The sequence below is a fragment of the Panthera onca genome, chromosome C2, assembly GCF_046562875.1.
Source record: "Panthera onca isolate mPanOnc1 chromosome C2, mPanOnc1 haplotype 2, whole genome shotgun sequence".
NCBI classification, from domain to species: Eukaryota; Metazoa; Chordata; class Mammalia; order Carnivora; family Felidae; genus Panthera; species Panthera onca.
The window spans coordinates 4,351,343-4,370,277 of NC_138347.1; the positions used below are offsets into that span (position 1 = coordinate 4,351,343).

An 18,935-nucleotide genomic window follows, 5' to 3' on the forward strand; every position below is an offset into this window, starting at 1 on the left:
GGAGCCTGATGCTGACCTGGTGGGTCTGGCCGGTGCTCCCTGACCCTCTCTAGTGCTAGTGGTCCACTGAGACTGCAGGCTCGTCCTCTTCCACTGTCCTGAGGATTGGTTCACAAGGCAGCGTTTTGCTCCCTGTCTCCTCAATCAGGCCTTGAAACCTCGAGCAGAATGCGTGATGCCTGAACCGACCCCTGCACCCCTCCTGGGGCCCGCGGGAATCTGCTGGCGCTCAGAGCGTCAGCCCTCGTGCCCAGACCAGCACGCAGGCGTTCCTGCGTGTGGACGCCTCTCTCCAAGGGCGTCAGCGCGGTGTTACTGGGCCCTCGGGTTCCCACCGGGTAGGGTCGTGCTGCCCCCAGCTCACCTTTAACCTGCACGGGCAGGGGGCCAGGCGTGGGCAGGGCCCGAGGCCCACTCAGGGTGCGAGGCTTCTGCTGCCGCACTCACGTGCCGGGCCCAGCCCGGGGAAGGCCTGGCTCTTCCCCGGGAGGAGGGTGGGGCCGCGGGGTGGGAAGGGAAGTGGAGTATGCGTGCAGATCTCCTCTTTCGGGGGCTTTGAACTTGGACTTGGAGGCTGCGTCTTTGTCGCTTGCTTCCACCAGGCAGAGCAAACGCTGCCCGCTTTGGCGTGGTCTCTGGGCTCAGAGGAGAGGGAACAACACAGCCATCTCTGTTTCATGATCCAGACGTTTTATTGATGATAGCAGTGGCCTTTGTCACCCGGAATGCGAGCAACCAGCCCTGCAGGGGAGGGTTCCAGGGTGCAGCAGCCCCCCCCACCCCCCGTTGAGGGACCTGTCTGCAGAAAGGGAAGCCGGGCATGTCCGGATCCCCAGAAGGCAGCAGCCGTGCGTCCACCGAGGAGCAGGGGGCGTCCTGGCGCCCCCAGAGCGGTTCCGGGGCTCCTGAGAGAGGACGTCTGCGCTCTGGAGCAAAGATGGCAGAAGGTCTTCTAGAGGCAGAAGCTGGAGCCGGTCAGCAGCAGGCAGGGCGGGGGCACGTGGGGCGGCAGAACAGGGACATGCAGGAGGCCGGGCGGCAGCAGGAGGAGGCCGGGGCGCAGCAGGCGGGGCGGGGGCACACGGGGCGGCAGAGCAGGGATACACTGGAGGAGGGTCTGCAGCAGGGGCTGGGCTGGCAGCAGGAGGGGGCTGAGCAGGGGGAATCCTCGCAGCACACAGGGGTGCAGCAGACGGGCTTGCAGCACACAGGGGTGCAACAGGTGGGCCTGCACACGGGGCGGCAGAGCAGGGACACGCAGGAGGCTGGGCGGCAGCAGGAGGAGGCAGGGGTGCAGCAGGCGGCCCTGCACACGGGGCGGCAGAGCAGAGACACGCAGGAGGAGGGTCTGCAGCAGGGGCTGGGCTGGCAGCAGGAGGGGGCTGAGCAGGGGGAGTCCTCGCAGCACACAGGGGTGCAGCAGACGGGCTTGCAGCACACAGGGGTGCAGCAGTTTTCCTGGCAGGGGGAGGAGGTGCAGCAGGACGGCTGGCAGCATGAAGAGGTTGTGCAGGGGGAGTCCTCACAGCAGACAGGGGTGCAGCAGACGGGCTTGCAGCACACAGGGGTGCAGCAGACGGGCTTGCAGCACGCAGGGGTGCAGCAGTCTTCCTGGCAGGGGGAGGAGGTGCAGCAGGCGGGCTGGCAGCATGAAGAGGTTGTGCAGGGGGAGTCCTCACAGCAGACAGGGGTGCAGCAGACGGGCTTGCAGCACACAGGGGTGCAGCAGACGGGCTTGCAGCACGCAGGGGTGCAGCAGTCTTCCTGGCAGGGGGAGGAGGTGCAGCAGGCGGGCTGGCAGCATGAAGAGGTTGTGCAGGGGGAGTCCTCACAGCAGACTGGGGTGCAGCAGACGGGCTTGCAGCACGCAAGGGTGCAGTAGACGGGCTTGCAGCACGCAGGGGTGCAGCAGACGGGCTTGCAGCACGCAGGGGTGCAGCAGACGGGCTTGCAGCACGCAGGGGTGCAGCAGTCTCCCCGGCAGGGGGAGGAGGGGCCGCACAGGAGGGTCAGGCAGGGGGCCGGGGCGCGGCACGGGGGCTCGCAGCAGCTCTCTGGGCAGTCGTCCACCTGCCAGGGGGAGTCGGGGCAGGAGTCCGAGGCCCCGGGCAGGCAGACGCGGCTGCCATAGCTCAGGTCGCTGGAGCAGACGGACAGGGTGGACGCGGCCATGGCGGGGGCGGTGGGGCTGCAGGAGGGAGTGGGTGTGAGTGTGTGTGCGAGTGTGTGTGTGTGAGTGTGTGAGGAGCTCCGGCTGTCTGTCGGCTTTTATACCTCCCGGCTGCGTGTTGTCCCAGCCGACGGCTCACACGCCTCCTTCCTTGTTGGTCTGAGAGCTGCTTGCAGGGTAAGCCCTCATTAGCGCTGCTTTATTTTCTACGATTAGATTTTACTCAGTCGTCTTGTGAGTCGGTTGCAGGACGCTGTTTTTCCCTGTCCTTTGTTTGGCTCCAGAAATATTCGAGGCAGGTTTTGCTGGGTGACTGTCACGGTTTCTAACGTCACACTCATGCCGCCGCTCAGTGTGCGATCGACGTCCCCTCCGCCAGCCGCTCCGAGGGACGGACACCCAGGGCCCTTGCGGGCCAAGCCGTGAAGCGCCTACAAGGAATGTTAAGAGGGTAAGACGTGCACGAGAGAGTCAAACTTGACCACAGAACGCAGGCAATGTACATGCGCCGGGGACCCGAGAGAGTCGCGGGTGGGAAACGCAGGGACTTGGCCCCGATCCGCCATCACCGGTGTCATTTCCGCCAAAACCCAAAGGGAATCTTCTCGGCATGCAAACTGAAGATACCCAACTGCCAGAAAATATTGGAGGTGTGCATGACGGATGAAAGATCGATACGGAATTTAAAAGTCCCCACAACCAAGGCAGGAGAAGGTACAAAAGAATCAAATACAAAATTCAAAACACTCGAATTTCCAGTAAGTGTATGGAAAGCTATCTGAGCTCATTAATAAAGTTTCTCGAGTTAAAGCATAAATGTCCCACCTGTCAGATCAGCCAAAATATATAGTGTTGATAATTTCCAGTGCTGTTGAGTGTGGGGTCTCACTCCTAGAAATCCCTTAGCAGTTGTGGGGTGTGTGTGCATGTGTGTGTATGTGTGTGTGTGTGAACACATAATATAAAATTTACCATTTAACTATATATATATATATATATATATATATATATATTTTTTTTTTTTTTTTTTTTTTTTTTTTTTTTTTTTTAGGGAGAGAGAGAGCGTGCACGAGTGTTAGAGGGAGAGAGAGAGAATCTCAAGATGGCACCACATTCTGTGTGGAGCCTGACATGGGGCTTGATCCCACGACGCCAAGATCACGACCTGAGCCGAAACTAAGAGCCAGATGCTCAACCAACTGAGCCACCCAAGCACCCGAACATTTAACTGTTTTAAAAAGTACAAGTCAGTGGCATTTAGCGGAGTCACAATGTTGTGCAACCCCGACCACCCTCTACTTCCAGAACATTCTCATCAATCCAGAAGGAAATCCCGCACTATCTCGGAGCCCCCCTCCCAGCCCCCGTCCGTCACTAATCTGCTCTTGTCTCTATGGCTTTGCCTGTCCCACACATTCCACAAACAAGGAATCCCGCAGCACGTGGCCTCTTGTGTCCGGCTACTTTCACTGAAAATCATGTTCTCCAGGTTCGTCCGCGTTGTAGCAGGTGTCCCTGCTCCGCTCCTGTTCATGGCTGAGTAATATTCCACCAACCGGGGAGACCACATTGTACTTACCCGTTCGTCAGTCAGTGGACATTTGGTCGTTTCCACCTCTTGGCTGTCGTGAACAGTGATGCCGTGGACATTTTTGTGCAAGTTTTTGTTGGAATAGCTCTTTTCGGTTCTCTTGGGCGTATATACCTAGCAGTGGGATTGCTGGGGCAGATGGTCACTCTGTGTCTACCTTTCGACGAACCGCCAGACCACTTTCCACCGCAGCCGCGCCATTTTACATTCCCAGCAGTGAGGTGCGAGGCCCCAGTTCCTCCGCGGGCTCCCCAACACCGGTTCCATTGTGTTCGGCATGAAAAACATTGGAGCCATCCTAGTGGGCGTGAAGTGGCATCTTCTTGTGGTTTGGACGCGCATTTCCCCGATGACCAAGGACACGGGGTGTCCTTTTGAGTGCTTGTTGGCCACCTGTGTATCCTCTTTGGAGAAATGTCCACCAAAGTGTTCAGCCCATCTTCAATTGGGTTGTACGTCTTTTTGTTGTTGAGCGACAGGAGTTACACATTCTGGACGCTAGGCCCTCCTCAGAGTTAGGATTTGCAAATATCTTCCCTGTGCTGTGGATTGTCTTTTCACTCTCTTGATAGCGTCCTTTGATACATAAATCTTTTTTAATTTTGATGAAGTCCAGGGTGTCTACACATTTTTGTTGTTGTTGCCCGTGCTTTTGGTTTCATACCGAAGAAACTGTCGCCAAATCTAAGGTCATGCAGATCTGCCCCTGTGTTTTATTTTTAGAATGTTATGATGTTAGCTCTTACATTTAGGCCTTTGATCCACTTTGAGCTGATTTTTGTATACGGTGTGAGATAGGGCTCGACTGTTGGTCTCTATCTATCTATCATCTACCCATCTTCATGTAGAACAAAGGGAACACAAGATAATTGAAAAATTCTACAGTTCACCGATGGTTCTGTATTCCCTATTGTAATTCCAATTTCTCTCCCATGCAAGCAAACCCTTTACCCAGTAAGTTGGGTGTCGTGAAAGGGTGGGTGCAAATTAATACAGACAGACCTCACTAAAATGGAGTGGGGGGCCGGGAGGGGGAGCTCTCAGCCCCACCACTCATCTTCCATTGCAAAGCCAACAGGAAGAGACACGCCCTGCCCTGAGCTACTACCTTACAGGAGGAGGAAGGACGTCTCTCCCTCTCAGGGCAACAGCCCAGCCAATAAGAAGCCATGACACCTCCAGCTCCCGGTTTACGCCAATGAGCTTTGTGCTTACAACACCCTCAGCCTCACTTTCATCTACAAAAGAGCCTCTGCTCCTCCATTATCCAGACTTGCCCATGGCTTTGCCCTAGCTAACTTGTCTGAGACTGTAATTCTCTGCTATTCCCAAGTACTCCCGTCTTCTTTTGCTGGTAAAACAACTAGCAGCTTTATTTTTCAGGCTCACAAGTGAATAATAAGAAGTCATTGTTCATTGAATGGATAAATGCATGAAGTGCTTTATCCGCAGTGAGAGAACGTGTTTCTAGGTCCTCACAACGTCCCCATAGGGACTGCGATCACTTTTTTGGGTATTTCTGACGCGTCATCTGTACAGGAGGGTAATGACGCCTGCTGTGGCCAATGTCGCTGGTGCTGCTCCCAGATGCCCTCTGACCCCGTCACCCACCACACCTGCGTGCTTCCCCTGGCTTCTGTGAGACAGCTTCTAGCAGCACCCCCCCACCCCCCATCCCTGTCCTGGCTCTCCTGGGAGCATAGCCGTCACCACACATGTGACTGAGTCCGCAGTGCCTGGGGCTTTATGCCCACCCACGCTGAGCCAGCCCCGGGCTGACAGGGACCAACCCGGCTCCTTCCTATTGGCCTAGTTTACCTTCTTCTGCTTCCCCTCTCTGCCTTCCCCCCTCCTGGACGCTCTTCCTGAGTGCACCACTCTGTGCGCGCGTCCTTATCTCAGGCTCGGCTCCCGGGAAGCCTGCTTCTCTCCCGGGGCCGTTATGGGCATCAAATGTGACAGCTCACGGAGAGCTCCATGCCTGCTGGGTGTCCTGTACGGGTGACAGGCGTTCCCACCCTCGCGGCCTGTGCCGCAGTCGTCTGACTGGCCTCCTGAACACCCACTGCCCCTGCTGTGCCCACCCCACGCCCAAGTGCCAAGTCCTGCCCACGACTGGGCTTCCTGGACTCCCGTTTCACCCAGAGCTTCCCCTTCGGGGGCTCGAATAACTTCACCTTCTTTCCAAAGCCTCCCGCGTCTCTCAGCACCGGCTGGCACCCCTCCTTTCTGAACCCCGACACCACCTGTCGCCTCTGCCAAACCGTGTAGCTCATGACGGTGGATTGTCTTCGTTTTTTAAATTTATTTCAGGTGTGTGAATCTGGTCTCTCCCACGTGGCGTCACCCATCGAGTCAAGATAACGAACTCTTTCGCTGAGTCAAGGCCACATTCTAACACCCCTGAAAGGGGGAGATGATCTTTCAGAACATGACCTGTCAGTGTGTACCTAGTCGGCCCCTGTTAGTTTTGCTGAGAGGTACAGGCTGAGAGGTAAGGGGCGTCTTTACTATGGGTGAGACCTCAGTCTTGATTCCCTGTGACCTAGGATGTGTGCGTGTGTGTGTGTGTGTTATTCTCTAGTAACTTTCTCCCAAATGGGCCCACGGTGAGCATCAAACACCCTGTGATGTGAATTACGTGAAATCCTCAAGCTGCACCAAGATGCCCGGATGCCCGGAGCATCACCAGATTTCTGTTTGGGTTTCACGTGCAAATAAGAGTCCTTTCCTTAAGGCGAAAGCAGTCCCTTTTTTTCCAAACAGAAAAGGGAGACCGCAGTGAACCAAGCTTGAGCACCTATCGTATACAAACGCCAGGTCTGAAGCCAGCGATACAAATCCACCACCTGGCCCTGACTTCCTCAGCACCGACAGCCTGGTGGGGCCGCCCTGGATGGGGGGAGGGGAAGAAGGGGGGTTCTCTGCTGTTTAGAGCGGAATTAGCCCCAGCCTGTCTCCTCCACCTTCCACCCCCGGACTGTGCTAGGAGGAGTCAAGGTTGTGCACGGGAGTACTGGAAGTAAGAATCGCTGATGATAAGTAGGAGGGCAGATAAGAACATGCCCCTCCAATGACCGCCCTCAGGAGCCCCACGCCGTCCCCATCTCGGGGCAGGGCACTTTTTCCCGTATACCTGTTGGCACCTGACTGGGTCCAGTAGGCGTGAGAGAAAGACTCAGGTACCTGGAATGTAAATATTTGGGTTCAGGGTGACTGAGTTCATACCAACCCCTGTTATACCTCGTGTGTGTTCTTGTAAAACAGGAAGAAAAACAAAACACTTCGGTAAAAATAGTTCTGTCTTATGTGGAAACACCTCCCCACCACCATCCCCAACAGTACGTGGCCTTGTATCAGAGGCAGAAGAGGGTTTCCAACGAATTCTCTTGCTCCCCCCTCCCCCCCCATCCTTGGTCATGTTGCCAAGGGCAATTTTTGGCAGGCTTTCTGGGCAGGCTTCCTGGGAGCCCCCCCCCCCCCCGACCCTTGGCCATGTTGCCCCCTCAGCCGGGCGTGGAGACTAGATGAGGAAGAAACCTGAATTTAGAGTCAAGAACAAAGAAACGCAATCCGACAAACAGAAACTGAGGGCCAGAGAAGCAGAGATTTTGTCTCTTGTCAGGCATCTCGCTGGTGGAACCCACACAGAACCACGGCCATGCCACACATCCGGCCACGTGTGGGGGTCCTGGGAGAGGTGGGACCTCACAGCATTTCAGCCTTCAGTTCTCCTCCAGGGGGCCCCTGTGAGTGTCCTTGCCACGCACCTCCCGTGTCCTCGTCAGCAGCAATATAGGGACGGCCAGCACGTCCCCCCGACTTCAACCCTGGTCTCTTCTGATCACGTTATAAAGCCCCCCATACGAACCCTCGTTCCCCTGCAAATAACACGCACCCTGACTAACCCCGGCCCCGCTTGGGGACAGTGGCCCCACGGTGCCGTCAGACCCCCTTTCTCTCCCCATCTCCTTCCTCTATCACCCTTACTGCTGACTTTTATTCCGCACATCATTGCTTCGTGATTACAAGGTGGCTGCTGTAGCTCCGGGCGTTGCTCCCGTGGTTCAAGGAGAAAGAAAGAATGGGAGAAGGGGGATGGTGTCTGTTCTGGGGAAGTAAAGTTTCCCCAGAAGCCATAGCAGGTTTGCCAGAAGGTTCCTACGGCCACCTCTAGCTTCAGAGAGTCTGGAAAGCTGACTCCTTTTACCTGGGCGCCTTATCTGCCCTGTTAGTTAGGACGTGGGGGGTTGGATATTGGGCTGGCAGCCAGTGGCGTCCGCCCTGGTGGGTAAGTGAGGAAGCCAGAATCTCTGTCCAGTGCGGGGGGAGGGCATATGCTTTAAAAAGCAGGAAATCCAGGGCGGGCACAGGTCAGCACACGCCATCAGGCCGTGTTTTCTCCGTGTCTTACGAAAATAGTCACACGGTCCTCCCGCTAAATTTCCCCCACTCTTCAGGGCATGTTAATAGAATTTTCACCTAAAATAATGGAGGACGTTGGATGCCAGTGCATTTGTTGGAGTGGTCTGGAGAATTCCGTGTGCCCGAGAGCTCTCTCTGGACTGTGTGGGAGGGTTCTTGATAGGGCAGAAGGTCTGAGAGCGCCCGTGGCCCCTCAGGCCCGTCCCACCTGCTCTAGCCTGCTTAGCGGGATTTTCAGTGCAGACACTGGCTTTCTTTATTTTTAAAAAAAATTTTTTAATGTTTATTTTTGAGAGAGAGAGACAGAGAGACAGTGCGAGTGGGAGAGGAGCAGAGAGAGAGGGAGACAGAATCTGAAGCAGGCTCCAGGCTCCCAGCTGTCAGCGCGGAGCCCGAGGCGGGGCTCGAACTCAGGGACTGTGAGATCGTGACCTGAGCCGAAGTCGGACGCTCCACCGACTGAGCCCCCCAGGCGCCCCTGGATGCTGGCTTTCTGACCACAGTCAGGGCGGAAACCCAGTGCCCCTCAGAGCAACATCATTCTGGATCCAAGTTCCCTGACCCATTTTTCCCCCGAGAGGTAAACCTAAATCCAGGGGTGTTTACTGTTAGAAAACAAACATGCGAGAAAAAAATGGCAAATATTGACCCAGCCCTGGCAATGCGCTGGGCGCGGCCCCACGGGCTCGCCGTGGCCACGAGGAAGCCGTTACAATCCCCATGCACACAGGCAAAACAAAGGTGTCTCTGATCTCCGGTGGAGACTGGGGTCCGCAGCCTCCCGGGGCCCAGTTCACACCCGTGCACGTTCTCCAGAGTCCCACCCAGGACCGCCGTCACCTGCATCCGCCAGCAGCGTCTCTGGGTCTGAGGTCCCTGGCCCCGTACACCCTGGTGGACCCTCCTGCCAGACGCCCCTGCCAGTGCCTGCGCCTCGGCCCCGAACTCGCAGCTTGCGGACCCGCAGAGACCCGCTCGGCGTGGTCGCCTCCCCCGGGGCTCCCGCTCCAGTCCTGCCTCGGCCCGTGTCTGGGGAGCCGGGTGTTCCCCTGGACCCGTAAGGAAATCAACACAGAAGCCAGGGACAACGGGCCTTTCGTCCCAGTGTCATTGATGGGAGGGAGGGAGGCCCCAGATCAGGCCCTGGGGACAGCGGAAGACCCGGGAGGACACAAGCAAACAGACATGGAGCTTGGGGTGAGTGTGGGGGAGGGCAGGGCGCCACCGGCAGGCAGGAAGGTCGCCGTTCCCCCATCCAGGCTCAGCTCCTGGTCCCCTGTGGGCTGGGAGGCGTGGACGGCCTGTTGCTGTTCTGCAGAATGTTTCCCGGGGTGGGCCAGGCTCCTTCCATCCAGGGAGTCCCCTCACGGACACCATCCCCAGCCCTTACCACCCTGCCTCCAGCTCGTGTCCCCCCATCCTCTGTGAGGGTCTGGGCTCGAGACCCCCCCAGATGTGGCCTGCTCCCTGGAGGTCAAGCACACCCAAGATTCAAGGCCCCGGGGAGGGCCGGGCAAACGCCTCTGACGACCAGGCAGTGGGGGCCTTGTGGACAGGCTGCATTCGGCTGAGGACTTGGTTGGCAGGGAGTGGACGCTGGGGCCCAGCCGCAGCCCTGACTCCCTCCCTCCGCGGCTGTCTTCGCCCCCTGGCCTGGGTCCACCTTTTATCTTTGCCCGCCGTGGATGTCTGCCAGCCTGCCAGCCCTCAGAACCAGGTAAACGAGGAATAAACAGAGGCACAGCCCTGTGGCTGGCCCCGGGGAGCCAGGCACATCCCCAGAGTGCCAGGCAGAGCAGGCCACGGGCGGGTGCCACGCAGCCCTCTCCCCTGCCCAGAAAGTACACACCGGCCTCTGGCCCTCGGGCGACCTGCCCGTCACCCATCACAGCCTCTGGGACGTGGTTCCTCAGTGATTGCAGACATCACCCCGTGGGGTTCCGCCCGACGTCAGGAATGATGCAGAGCCTTGCCCCTTGCGACTCTGGTTTGGGGACGTATAGGTGCTTTCTGACTCCCCGTGATTCCGTATTGGTGGCTGTGTCCCCGGGCCACAGGTGGGGGGAGCACCAGCTGACAGTGTGGAGAGAGCTGTCTCATAAGGCTCAGCTGCGTCCCACTTTCCTGGTCCCAGACGACTTTCAGCCAAGCCTGCCCCTGACTCACGTGGGACGCAGAGCACATTTGCACCCACCGGCTCCATGGCTGTGTCCCTCCCAGGTGGACAGTGTGCTCTGTCTGGTGTGCACCTGGGGGAGTCACTGGGCCGGGGGACTCAGGAAGGTGGGGAACTGGGTCACGTCAGCTCAGCAGGGAGGCAGGGGAAGAGCTGTCAGGAGCCCGAGTCCTCTGTGGCCAAGTGCAGTCTCCCGCTCCAAGGAGAGAGAAACTGAGGCCGGCTCTGGCCACGCCCTCCTCCCCTGCTTTTCCTCCAACCTGTCCAGTGGGCCCCTCTTTCTGGCCCTCTCCAGGCTGCAGACTTCTTGCCAGTCCCCAAAGAGGATGCCCCGGCTCCACTTCTGCCTCCGCAGCCCGGCCAGGCAGCCCCACCCCTGGGTCTCCATATCCCCCGTCCAAGGCAGCTGGTCTTCTGGCTTCCTGAAGCCCCAAATACCTCCCGCTCTGCTCTCGGGGAAAGCCAGAGACCCCGAGCACCCATGGGGGCAGACCTGCCGAGGACCTAGGTTGCTGTTGGATGGCTTTCAGGAGCCGGTGGAAACAAGGGCAGTGCCCCTCGGATGTGAGGAAGGAAAGCCTGAAAGCCATTGACTTGGCCCCCAGCCGGATTCACCGTGGCATGTGCTGGGTTTGCCGAGCCCAACCGTCATCATTAGCATATTATCCTAAATCACTTCCTAAGGAAACAGAGCAGCCCAGACCTGGGTCCCTGCAAACCCCAACACCCTAACTGCCCCCATGTCCACTGTGGCTGCCCCTGGAGGAACTTCCTGGAACGGACAGTTGGTAATGTCGGCCTTTGTTCATTGATTCTGCAAATAATGGAAATTATCTTTGCAGCCCTGACAGAACGACAGTGAATTTCAATGCACAGAGTCCCTGAGGCCGGGGAGCCCCCATTTTAGGGGAGCAGGTGCCCCAGCTGTGGTGCGACAGAGAAGATGTGTCTCAGCACTTTTCTGTTTTGTTTGTTTGTTTTTAAAGAATAAGTAACTGCTGGAGAAGCTTGCTGTGGCCGTGAGATCATCTCTCATGATCCGATACCTACACGTCACCACCTTTGGTGAAGGCTAACCGTGCCCCCTCTGTGATCCCACAGCAACCCACACCCAACAGAAGAGGTGTAAGCGGGTATGTTTGTGTTACAAACCCTCTCTTAAAATTTTGGGCCACATTTCACTTTAACAGATGCACCTGTTTATTCAGATCCAGTCCATCTTTCTGTATGTTTTTCTTGTTTGAAATAAATAACCCCACTTCCTGTTGTTTGAAGATGTGCAGGTTATGAAGAATAATCTTGAATGGATCACAAAGAATACAAATGACCCACTGTTGCAGTGTGACTCATAATTAACACTTTGGTCTTTGAGTTTATTAAAATGAATGGCTGTGGATTGTATAAACTGAGATATAAATATTTGAAGTGTGGAGCACTGTATGTCCGAGACTCGGAGGAATATATAGTAACGAAAAGAGAGCATGTGATAAGTCACGTTTATTCGTCATGGCTTTGAGCGAGATCGACTTCCGGTTATTTCGACTGAAGAGAGAGTTTGGACCAAAAGCCCCAAATGAAAACAATTGGGTAAAATGTCTTTGAACACTGTTTCCAGGAATTGGAGCCCTAACAAGGTCATAAAATGGTATGAGTAAAGATCCAGGAGAAGGTGGAAACCCGCAGAGAAATGGTCAACCTTGGGTGCTGCCTCTGTCCTGGGGGTTTCTGCTGATTCAGGAAGAGGAGGCCAGAATCTGAGAAGCACTTTGGCCACCTTGGGAAGCAGGAGGTCAAAAGCAGGAATCCAGGCCTGCCAAGTTTGGGTCTCCATGAGTCCCTGAAGCATTGAGTTGGGAGCCCAATGGGTCACAGCCTAGAGGTCAGAAGAAAGAAAAAGTAACTCACCCCCACATGGACCACCACTCAACTTCAAGTTCCCCAAGTGGCCCCAAGTATGTCAACCACTGAAATTGTATTAAGGTGATCCCAGGTTGATGGTACCTCCAGGTACCTGGTTGAAATAAAAGAAAGTCATCTCTGGAGAAAGGTGACATCCTACCAGCCCTCAAACTACTTCTAAGAAACCCCTGAAATACAATGTTTGGCACCCTATCCGAGATAACCAGAAACATGAGGGGACAACACACCATAAATTAGAATGAGAAAAACACCAGGCAATCAAAAAGGCACACAAGGGCTCTAGAGAAAAGAATTTTCAAACACAATCTCTAAAGTAATTATGCTTATGGTGTTCAAGGTTTTAAAAGGCAAGGTTTAAAATTCTTAACAGAAAACTGAAAACTTTAAAAAAGTGAGAACAGTTTGGGACAAAGTAAAAATTCTAGAACTGGAACACATTAATCACACAATGAGTGTGTTTTGCAGCAGGTTAGACCCAGCTGAAGAGAGAATATATAAACGGGAAGATAAGCCAAAGAAAATATGCAGATGGAAGCAGGCAGAGAAAAATGATGGAAAAGACAAAGGAGGTACAAGACGAGGGGGATACAATGAAAGCACAGCATTTCAGAAGGAAAGGAGAGAACGGACAGAGCAACATTTGAAGAAATAGAGGCTGAGGAGGTGATTTAGTTTTTCTCTTCATTTTATAGGGAACTGAGCTCATAGTTTGTATGAGCTTTCTTATTAGGAAGCTGAAGTGCTCTAAAAAAATACTCTATTATCACTCTCAGATAACTAGGGCAAAAAGACTATTTTAAAGTTATGGAAACAGAGGAACTTAAAGCAGACCTAGACAAATTTATTTTCAAAGATCACTCTTTAATTTGACTGACAGATGAATAATAAACCTCGGATTATTTTAGCTAACACACTGTAACTGTTTTGGTGCTTTGGGAATATAGTTGAGCAGCTTTTCAAGTACTTGAAACTAAAAACTAAGAATGCCCTCTGAGAGTAAAACTGAAACAGGGAAAGAGCTCATGAGGGCAAAGATATGCAAAACTTTCTTAATTGTACAGCATAGCTCCCAGAAAGCTTGACTTGACAATGACCTGAATGATGTAATGTCTTAAGTAATCTCTACACCCAACTTGGGGCTTGAACTCACAACCCCTAGATTGAGTCACATGCTCTACCGACTGAGCCCGCCCTGAGTCCCAACAATGACCTGAATGCTGTAATGTCTTAATCTCATTGGGTGTGTGAATGTGGGGCAGACTTATCAGCTAAAGGAAGCAGAGAAAAAAGATGGCCACAGAGACAGACATTGACTGGGCTCATAAAGCACAGTCCAGGGCAAGGACTGTGACTATTCCCGTACCCCAGATAAGACTCTTCCGTCAAAACATCCTTTATACCCCATTCATTCAACCAACTCCTTTGTTTGGGGTCCAGATCTACCATTGCAATTTTCTGGTTAGTGTTTATTTTCCTAGGCCGAGTGTCCATGGTGAAAAAATTGTCCCTCAGGCAATTGTATACTTTATTATAAATTGTAAGTTATTGTTATGGTTTATACAGTGGTGTCTATTAAGTTGATTAATGTGAGTCCACTGCTGCAAAAGCATCCACTCAAAAGCCAGGGGTCTGAATCCATAAGGCTGGGGGCCAAAATCTCGACCATTTTATGTTTGTCCAAATATGCCAGACTGTGAGTCCTCTTAGATTTGTCATTCATTGTCTGGTTGCAGCTCTGGTGCTGGTGCCATTATTGGCTAACAATGGTCTTATTTTTCCAAATGTATGTATCTTACAAATCAAAGCAATATTATTACACACAAAGTAGGGTCATCATAAAACAGCTTTTCCTTCCCTTACCCCTACCCATTCCATTCCCCAAAGCTCACCTCATGTCTTCTGGAATTCTCCATCATAACTTTTAAATACTGAGAATACACTATTTATACTTTTATTGATTTGAGATATGGGGAAGAAAAAACTAGAAATTTGGTGAGCTTCTATTTTCTGAGAGTTTTCCTTGCCTTTATTTACAATCTAATTTTTGAAATTTTATATTGACTATTAGATTGATATTTTACATACATGCTTTCTTTTTCTCTGATAGCTTCTCTTTCAGATCATGCAGCGTTTGCTTTATAATTTTAATCTGGCCAAAGTACTCACGATCATTAAAAAAATGTTTTTTTCTATCCACAGAATAATTTCTGTGTCCTTCACATTTTTCAATTCTGTTTATTTGTTATAGCTCTACTGGTATATTACAGCTTTTCCAGAAAGTCTAGTAAAAGTTGGATCTATACTTGCTTCGGTGGTAGTCAGGCTCTTGAAGTGGCCCCTGTGACCCGCCCCCCCAGTCCTGGGGCTCACACCCTGTGCGACTCCCTCCCCTTGAGTGTGGGGAGACGTACACCTTGCTTCTAACCAGTGAACACCACCGTGGTGTCCGGGTGTATGTGGTCACGATCGCATAAGGCTTCAGCATCCTTGTTGGACTTCCTCCCTCTCTGTCTTCCCTTCCCCCTTTCTCTCCTTCCTCCCCACCCCCCGCCCCAACCTCACCCTCACTCTCTTGCTGGCTTTGAGGAAACAAGGAATCTTTTTGGGTAGCCCTGGGTGGCAGGAATCTGGGGTATCTCTAAGGGCTGAAGGTGGCCTCTGGCCAAAACTGATGAGAAACTAAGGTCTCAGCCCAACGACTACAAGGAAGCGTGCAGTCAGAGTGGGCTTAGAAGACATCCTTCTCCAGTCAAGCCTCGAATGAGAACACAGCCAAGCTGATACCTTGAGTGCAGCCTACGTAAGACTAAACAGAGAATCCAGCTAACCCATGCTTGGACTCTATTTATTACTGAAACATTGACAAGTGTATAGGAAACTGTGTTTCTGAAACTAGAAGACTATAACCATCATGAGTGTTATCAAGTTGAAGCAGCTTTTTGTATATTCTGGATACAAGTCCTTTGGTAGATGTATGGGTTAGGGATATTTTCTCCCGGTCTGCGCGTTGCCTGTTAATTTGCCTCATGATCTTTATTAGAAGGATCCCAAATGAAATCTAATGATCAAGTTTGATCTCTCATGTCCAGCGCTTTCTGTGCTCTGCTTAAAAAATCGTTGCCTGCTCGAAGATAAAGGTTTGCTTTTTTAGTTATTACATTTGAGTCAATAATCCACTGCGAATTAATTTTTGTGTCTGGTGTAAGGGAGGGGCTGAGGTGTGGTTTTTTTGTTTTGTTTTGTTTTGTTTTTTTTATATGGATATCCTTTGTTTCAGCTTCACGGCTGTCCTCTCTCCACTGAAATGCGTTGGCTCCTTCGTCAAAAACCAATCAAACAGATAAGTGTGGGTCTACCTCTGGATGGTGTTCTATTACGCTGGTCCATTTGTCTATCCCAGGCCAATACCGCTCTGCCTTGGTTATCATAACTTTTTTTTTTTTTTAATGTTTATTTTTGAGAGAGAGAGGAAGAGCACGAGCAGGGCAGGGGCAGAGAGAGAGACACACACACAGAATCCGAAGCAGGCTCCAGGCTCCGAGAGGTCAGCACACAGCCCGATGTGGGGCTCGAACCCATGAACTGCGAGATCATGACCTGAGCCGAAGTCGGATGCTCAACCGACTGAACCACCCAGGCGCCCTGTTCCTTTCCAATTTTAAGTATGATTCTGTGTCCATGGTTTTTCTTTTCTGTTGGTGCTCTGCAGTTTTTCTGATGTGTTTAGATATAGATTTCCTTTTTATTTACTTGCTTTGGACTCATTCGGCCTCCTAGGTCTATGAGTTGATGTCTGTGAACGGTGTGGAAAGCTCCTAGCCATTATCTTGTTGAGTATTGCAGCTTTCCCACTGTCCCTATTATATCCTTATAGAATTCCGCTTAGATAATCATTAGATTTTCTTACCCCATTTTCTGGGACTCCGTTTCTCCCAAGTGTTTTCCATCTTTTTGTCCTCCTAGTCTTCCAGTCTTAAGCGACCGACTTCGGCTCAGTTCATGATCTCATGGTTCGTGGGTTTCAGCCCTGCAGCGGGCTCGGTGCTGGCAGCTCGGAGCCTGGAGCCTGCTTGGGATTCTGTGTCTCCCCCTCTCTCTGTCTCTCAGAGATAAATAAACATCAAAAATTTTTTTAAAAAAATAATAAAATAAAATATATCCTTCCTGGGCACCTGGGTGGCTCAGTCGGTCAAGCGTCCGACTTTGGCTCAGGTCGTGATCTCACAGTTCGTGAGTTTGAGCCCCGCGCTGGGTCGGTGCTGACAGCTCGGAGCCTGGAGCCTGCTTTGGATTTTGTGTGTGTCTCTCTCTGCCCCTCTCCTGCTTGTGCACGATCTCTCTCTATCTCAAAAGTAAATAGACATTTTAAAACAAATCAATAAATGTATCCTTCAGCTTGCTTTATTAAATGTTTTCACCGCTTAACTTTTCACTTGGAAATAATTCTAGAGGCCCAAGAATGTTGCAAACAAGGGACACAGAATTCCCGAATACTCTCCACTCACTCAGATTCCGCAGATGATGAGGCCGTCCACACACCACAGTGCATCACCAAACTCCGGGGTGAAATCAGTCTGATGCCACGGTCTCACCTGCATGCACAGTCAGACCCCCCGAGGGCACCCTGGATGTCCTTTTTCTGGTCCAGAGTCACAAGCTGTGTGTCACTGTCATGCTTTTTTAACCTCCTTTATTCTGGTTTCTCTTGTCCTTTTTCCTCTTTGCCCTTTAGGATCTTGGCTCTTTCGAGGAGTGCTGGCCAGTTATTTAGTACAACGTCCTTCCATGTGCGTTTTCCAGTGTTTCCTCGCAGTTGAGTTCAGGTGAGGCATTTGGGGCAGAAACGTGCACCTCATCAGGAGGCCCTGGTGTCCCTTTGTGCTGTTTCTGGAGATGTAACCTGTGCTACCTCTCCCCTCCCCCACGTAATAGTGAACTTGGGCCCCAGTAGTGACGACTTGTCATACGAGACTTTTCCCCTCCACCCACGGCAAGCTCGCTCCGGGAGCACTTGCCGGCTGGCTCCCTGTGCGCAGTGGGTTTACGTGTCATTCATTTGTCATTTTGTCATTGTAGGAGACACCGGCTGTCCGCGTGGGCCCCCCTCGGGCCCCCCTCGGAGGACCTGATGCTTTACCACCTGCTCTGTGAAGCTCCATCTGTACCGGGGGGCCCTGTCCCCACTCGCAGGACTCACCCAGGCCCCCGGGCCCCTCTGGAGGGGAGACATGCCGTCTCCCGCTAGTCTGGATGTCTCCAGGGAGTGTGTCTGTGAGAAGATGGGCTCTAGGACGGGACACCTCCCTAGTCCGGGTGATCGCCAGGCCTGCTTTAGGAGAGGGGATTGGAGGACATCCTGGGGGCTCCATAAGGAGACGAGTGGGGTGTTAGGGAAGCTCACCCGGGCTCAGGGCAGGCACCTGAGAGCCAGAGGGTCAGGGAGCAGCCCGCAGGTGTCCTGTCTGGGGTCTGGGAACCTCCCGATGCCGCCTGGATGAGGCCGCAAGCCAACATTTTCACCCGCTGCCTCACCACCTCTGCCCGCTCGCCTTTTACCCGGGTTTCCCCACTTCCCTGGGCCTCTGTGCTCATCCTTGCTCTCTGGAGGGGGCGCCCTGCACACAGGAAGGGGACGAAACAGCCTGGAGGAATCCATGTTGTGGACTTTGCCAGCACCCTGAGATCCGCAGTTCCGGAATTCGCTCTCTGTGCTTAGTCGTGAGTGGCTGTGTGACCAGGGAACACTTGTGTGTTTGCGCAGCGCCTTCCATAAAATGGAAATAGTGGCCCCGTGTACCTTACAGGAGCCGTAGGAACCAAGTCTAGTATGTTACAGCATTGTAAAATCACCGGAAATTCCGAGTCGCAATTCAAATGCTCGCCGCTACGTGCCATAGACTCGCACGAACCACCGTGAAACACCCAGAAAGTGCTAGTGAGGTCACAGAGCCTCCTCCCCGATGGCTCCTGCCCCTCCCTTCCGCACGGCGGTCCCCAGGCTGGGGGCTGCTCTGCTCCCCTCCCTGGAGGGCCTTCACTGTGCTCTCTGACCGCTCTCACGGCAGGAGCCCCCCCCACCAAGTCTGCCCCCCTCCCCGGGGTCCAAAGGCCCACCCGCCCATCTCTCCCCTCTCGGTTTCCCTTCTGGGCCTGTCCTCCAGGCCTCTCTGGCTCTCATCAGCGTTTGCACCCGGCTGATGGCCCCAGAGAGGCCACAACCAGAGTTCGTATCCCAAACTGCGACCCACTAGCTAACAGAGTGTTTGCTCTGGAAGCTCAGCTCCCGGCAATTTACGGTAAAGTTAGGAAGACGCGGCTGGCGGCAGGGTCTGTGCAAAGCCTCACGGCCCGTCGGGTGAGTGACGGCCCGTCGGGTGAGGCAGAGGCTCCAGGGTGCAGAACCTGCAACGGGGAAGGCAGCAAGGAGGGGAACTCAGTCCTGCAGGGACTAGAGTCACCTGGTAGAGCCACGGCGGGGAGTCCAGACCCCGCGGCCACACCACACGGGCGACTGGGGCAGGGCCCCGTAACCCCCGGTGCACGAGCCTTGCTCGGCGCTGTGTGGCTTCCAGAGGCACACCCCCCTCTGGAGTGGGCTCCAGTCCCCAGCAGCAACCCCCCAGCCCCGGGGCAGGTCACTGCTGGTTGGTCCA

The 18,935-nt window shown here is 53.6% G+C and overlaps 1 protein-coding gene and 1 long non-coding RNA gene across 6 annotated transcripts; one reads left to right on the top strand and one right to left on the bottom strand.

The window, feature by feature from the left end:
- Positions 1–876: 876 nt before the first annotated feature.
- On the bottom strand, positions 877–2,203 carry LOC132676295 (uncharacterized). Of its 5 annotated transcripts, XM_081796543.1 has the most exons (4): positions 1,885–2,203; positions 1,702–1,827; positions 1,210–1,641; positions 877–1,167 (listed from the first exon to the last, which is right to left on the bottom strand). In XM_081796543.1, exons 1-4 carry the CDS (start codon positions 2,170–2,172, stop codon positions 976–978), a joined length of 1,038 nt encoding a protein of 345 aa, XP_081652669.1. In that variant the 5' UTR covers positions 2,173–2,203; the 3' UTR covers positions 877–975. The 5 variants fall into 5 exon arrangements, with proteins under 5 accessions (XP_081652669.1, XP_081652671.1, XP_081652670.1 ...); XM_081796545.1 differs by having other exon boundaries at positions 877–1,070; positions 1,206–1,827; positions 1,915–2,203; XM_081796544.1 differs by having other exon boundaries at positions 877–1,070; positions 1,206–1,827.
- Positions 2,204–11,282: 9,079 nt separating this feature from the next.
- LOC132684006 (uncharacterized) lies at positions 11,283–17,917 on the top strand. Its single transcript, XR_009612516.3, has 3 exons — positions 11,283–12,945; positions 17,015–17,105; positions 17,359–17,917. It is a non-coding gene; the product is annotated as an uncharacterized LOC132684006 (long non-coding RNA).
- The last annotated feature ends 1,018 nt before the right edge of the window (positions 17,918–18,935 follow it).